Here is a 5563-nt window from a genome sequence, read left to right on the forward strand (position 1 = left end):
TGAACGTCTATTTTGCTTAGGGGCCATTTCCTTTCCCCTTTCTCTCTTTTGATATATTTTTTTTACCTTTCCCCTTCCCTCTCTCCTCTCCCTTATTTTTCTCCAATTCCGTTATATTTCAGTCCTCCAAATGAGGTTAAGGAGCAAGGGAGGAAGAAGAAAAAAGAAAACTGACCAGAGGAAGAAAAAAAAAGAAAAAATATAGTCTCAGTATAAACCATTCATAATAGTTTTTCCATGCAAGTTGAGAAAATTCAGCAGCAGTTCATCTAGGTCAGTCCCAGTGCATATTTGATAGCAACATCAGAAGTATCACAAACAAAATGAGCTGTAGGCACTTATAAACATATATATACCTGATGAGCGGCAGAGGGGTCAGGGGGGCACTTTCAAGGCTCATAGAATAGGTGGCTTATTAATGGAGGCAGAGGGGGCCTATTCATAGAGCCAAGAGACAGAAAATAACATTATGGCAGGTGGAGGCAGAAGACAGACAGCCAGGCCTTCCGATCCCGTCAGGAGTGGAGGAGACGGAGAAAGCCAGCAGAAGCCCGCAACCTCCTTATTCCAGGGAGCGCCGACTCAGAAGGGGAGCAACTCTGTTAACCACAGGCAGCACGGCGGCACCTCCAACATCCAGAGCGGCTCCGCTACATGCGGACGCCGAAGTTCAGCATAGCAAAGTAGGAGGAGGGGTGTTGGGGGCGTGACATAGCCCCTCCCTCCATCATCACGTCACCTATCAATTCTCTGATGATTTTTAAATCTTTATTTCCAAGTAAAACATTTTTCACATACAGAACATCAAAACAGATTATCCTCCGTGTGACTGCTCTGATGACTAAGTTTGGCTTAGTCCCATAATCTTACCATAAATACGGCTTCTCCCTTGTATGTAGTTTCTGATGTGCAACAAGATTTGATTTATTATTAAAACATTTCCCACAATCTGAACAGTAGTATGGCTTCTCCCCTGTGTGCACTCTCTGATGTGCAATACGATTTGATTTATCATTAAAACATTTCCCACATTCTGAACATGAATACGGTTTCTCTCCTGTGTGACTTCTCTCATGTCTAACAAGATCTGATCTTTGCGTAAAACATTTCCCACATAGTGAACATGAATACAGCCTCTCTCCTGTATGAAATCTCCGGTGTTTAACAAGATGTGATTTCTGTGTAAAACATTTCCCACATTCTGGACATGAATATGGCTTTTCTCCTGTGTGAATTCTCTCATGTGTAGCAAGATGTGATTTCCATGTAAAACATTTCCCACATTCTGAACATGAATGTGGTTTCTCTCCTGTGTGACATCTCTCGTGTACAATAAGATGTGCTTTTTCTCGAAAGCTGTTTCCACATTCTGAACAGGAGTATGGCTTCTTTATTGTGTGAATTGATTTGTGTATAGAAAGAACTGAGCCTTTTGTGGACTCTTTACCACAGTGAAATCTTTCACCCCCTTTCTGACCTGTACTTGTAGTAACAATCTGTGATTGGTCAGGAGAAGGTTTCTCGTGATCAGAGGGATTATATGATAGATCTGTACTGTGAGGTCCTGGATGTACAATAAGGGTAATGAGGTTTTCTCCTGAGGAGCACTGCATGATATCTTCATCTTCTACTTTATGATCTAGTGATAACATGAAGTTTCCTTCAGAATTCTTACTGAGATTTCCTGTTAAGATAAAAATTGGAATTTGTGTGATTTTTTTCCCAAACCATAAAGTACAGAAACGTATAAAATTCCTATTAGGCTGGAAGTGGAACCCACAGAAAGGAGAGGAATAAGACACTTATTTTGGATCCAGTTATGTCTGGCTGAAAAACAGCATCAAAAATTGCATGTGGGATTTCAGCCTTAGGCTAATATCACATGGGCAAAATCTACAACTGATTTAGCAGTGGAAAATGGGGAATTTCTATTATATATTCCCACATTCAAAATGACAGCAACAGCTTTCCATTCACACCTTGTACATGTGATAGATATGTTACTTCTTTGAAGCAGATTTCATGTTGGATCTCTATAGAAGTCAATGGAGAATAAAAAACCTCACTCAAAACGCTTGAAACTATTTTTCGGCTACTTTTCTGCTACAGATTTTTCTGCTGTGGATTTTGCCATGTGAACAAAGTCTAATAAAGTTTTCTACAACACTTTTACAAATTCCACGACTCCCCCGTCACCATGCACCCCATGATCACTAGTATCACATAAACCATAACTTGATAAAATGTAAAAATTTGAAAAGTACAACCATGTCTGCCTATCGAACAAGTCCTCTGCCAATGCAGTTGGGCCTTTAGTACCAAATCAGCATCACTGTGATACAAGAACTTAATGAGGATCCGTCACATTCCTTATCACATTCCTGATTATATAGATCTCTTAGACCTGATGAAGTCACTTGGAAAATCCATTTCATAATGTACACCTAGAGCTTAACCCCTTAAGTAGGTTTCGCATCGGATCATAGACCTGAAGTCGATTCGTTCAAAAATGTTTTTTTTTGCCTTCCTCTGGATCAACTTGCAGGATGACAGGCCGAACTGGATGGACAAATGTCTTTTTTCGGCCTTATGTACTATGTTACTAATGCTGTTTCTGCACAGCATTAAAATGTATTGACTCCATGGAGCCAAACGTCATCTTACACGGAGTCACGTAAGACTTGAATGAATGACTTTGGTATGCCTATCTGCGTATTTAAAACATTTAAAAATAGGAATCTAAAGTGGTCTTTGGTAACGAGGTACCAGCCAGTACCAAAGCCCACTTTGGATATGCAGATAGGAATACTGTAGTCATTCACCGAAGTCTCACGGGTCTTCGGCAAGACGAAATTTGGCTCCACGGGGCCAATACGTTGTTTATGGCTTGTTACGTTGTCGTGAGTAACAGGTTGTGTAAATCTACCCTTAGACGCAAACCATACCGCTAATTCAGGGCCTTACAGGGACAGCGTTACGCTGAAACATACAGTCAACACCTATCTCTCCCGCCTCCTCATACTCATTCGGCTAAACAAGCCTTCGTATGCTACAGGCAGCGCGGGGAAATGTGCCTCCCACCGATGCTCCTGTGAGCTCTGCGGCCTTCTCCCTGCTCACCAAGCACAGCACCGTACATTGTATAGTGGTCGTGCTTGGTATCGCGCTCAGCCCCATTCACTTCTATGAGCTGCTCTTAGGCCACGTGACCGATAAACATGACTTCACCGGCCTAGGGTAAGCAGACAGAAGGCTGTGGCACTCATAGAAGCTTCCTGTCTTCTCAAACAGCTGATTGGCCGGGGTCCCAGGAGTCATCCCCCCACCGATCAGATACTGATCATCTATCCAGAAGATCTGTTATCAGTTAACAAGTGCCATAAAAACACCTTTATTAAGTGTACCAAACCTGACCTGACAGTGAATGGTTTTCCTGTGTCACAGTCCCCGTATTTTGTAATGGGCTCCAATTGTGCATTTGTTTTTTTATTTGCTGTTTTTTGTTTTGCCTCACTCACCATTACATCGTAGAGTGCAATTGTGTTTTTTGCTGCCAATTATTTTTTTTAAAGTTCAACAAATTCCATTTATCAAAAACTGGTACCAGTCTTTCCACTCGACATAATTTCGTGAGTCACAGATTCCATGTATTGTAGTGGACTCTGTCCACCGATACCGAGTGACTTCACAATGAAATGTCTGGTAAATGACGAAGAGACTGGCAATGGGCAGAGTAATAGAAAACCAAACACTCATTCCACTTAACCAGCAAGTCAGAATGTGAGTGTAGTCCAAGCAGCACAGTCGGCACCAGCCGTTCGCCCAGTAGTAGCACGCCATGGTTCTCCCTCTCTTCCCGTAGGCAACAGACAGTGGCGTAGGTAGAGAAGTAAGGGCCCCATAGCAAGGATCAAACCAGGCCCCCCACACAGGACAGGAGGGTTTCTGCCCAATCCCTTTTCAATGACCCTTGGCCCATTTTTCCACTGCCTCGTTTACTAAAAGCTGTTCCTTTGGAGGGTAGAGTCCTGACCAAGTTTTTACTTCCAGTGGAAGTGGAGATAATCCCAACTAAGACTGGGCCCTCTCTTGCCCTGGGCCTCATAGCAGTCACATGGTCTGCCACTATGGTAGTTACACCCCTGGCAACAGACTATTATTGTGGAGGAAGCAGAGATTGTGGACTGGATGGTTCACTCATCATCTCAGTCACAGCAGGATGTTGTTGATGTTACCTCTGATCAAGCCAGGATTCAGCGCATTTCTCCTGCTTCTTCTTGTGGCCTCACAATTACATCATATCTATAATCACCCCCCTCTCCTTGTGGGGCAGCAGAGACTCAACCTCGGGTTTTATGAAAGATCTTCAAGAAAGTCTTCCTGTTGATGAGTTGTGTGAGAACAGTCAGCATTTAGACTGCCTAGAGGAGGTTCAGGTGGATGCAGAGGATCTGGATCTGATGACCGAGATGCATAGGTGTGTTGGTGGTGGTGACAAGGGCACTGATAGCTCTGGTGGTAGTGGCACTTGGAACAAGTACAGAGGTGGGAATCATGAGCGCGTGCAAGGAGCCGATGACATCACAGTTTGAAAAACATGGCGATGATGATATTTGTGCATCAGACAGGACCTGGGGCAGGGTGATGAGGAGGTGGTGATCACATAGGAGGAGGGTGGGGCAGCAATAATAAACCGAGTCAGTGTACAGCCAAAACATAAAGAAATGAACGCTAGAGGCCAATCTGCTAATATTGTGGTCAGCTCGGCAGCAGGTGATGCCGCTGCTGTTGGTGAAGGCTCAAAAGCTGTCAGACCTAGGGCAAGCATGTATGGTGGTGGCTCTGTGTGGGCACCTCCCTTGTAGGAATTTTTCTCCACAGTTTCTGCCCAAAAAACATTGTACAAGCTCTGTAGGTAAAAAAATAAATTATCTGTGGCCATTCAAACACAAATGTAGGAACTACGGCTCTCCTTCAGCCAGAATGAGAGAAGAATCTGATCAGAGATCACCGTCCGCTTGAATAAGGGGAACCCTTCATCATGGGGTGGGGACATCTCCAATCAAAAAGCAGCGCAGCAGCCGGAGATCAGATTCTCCTCCTGCCCTGAAGTCACCAAGGACAGAATCTGATATCACTTTCTCCATTCATGATTCCTTACCTGTGGTGACATCTCCTGGAATGTCCTCCACCACTTCACTCTTACACGGGGGATCGCCCATCATCCACTCTTCTTCATCCTCAGTCACATCTTCCCCCTGATTTGTCATCTGTAACAATTCAGGACAATACAGCAGACGGGTGGGAAATCTAACAGATCCACAGAAGAGACCCCCACAATCTATGACCCCTCTATGACTGCAGGACCCCCTATATAGATGTGTATAGGGCTCAGCTCCATCTACCTGAGGGTTCTCTGGGAGCTTCTCCTCTGGACAGTCCTGGGAATACAGAGGACGGGGACATCTCTCTGGTGGATTTCTCCTCCTGGATCCATCTGTGGAGACACAAGCACACAGTGACTGAACACATGGCCTCCATTACATGTCACTGCACACACGTG

General features: G+C 44.3%; 1 protein-coding gene across 1 annotated transcript; it reads right to left on the reverse strand.

The window, feature by feature from the left end:
- Positions 1-757: 757 nt before the first annotated feature.
- LOC120990610 (gastrula zinc finger protein XlCGF7.1-like) lies at positions 758-5222 on the reverse strand. The gene is made up of 2 exons (XM_040419530.1): positions 5162-5222; positions 758-1684 (listed from the first exon to the last, which is right to left on the reverse strand). Exons 1-2 carry the CDS (start codon positions 5220-5222, stop codon positions 867-869), a joined length of 879 nt encoding a protein of 292 aa, XP_040275464.1. The 3' UTR covers positions 758-866.
- Positions 5223-5563: the final 341 nt, after the last annotated feature.

This window comes from Bufo bufo, chromosome 2 (genome assembly GCF_905171765.1).
Source record: "Bufo bufo chromosome 2, aBufBuf1.1, whole genome shotgun sequence".
Classification (NCBI taxonomy): Eukaryota; Metazoa; Chordata; class Amphibia; order Anura; family Bufonidae; genus Bufo; species Bufo bufo.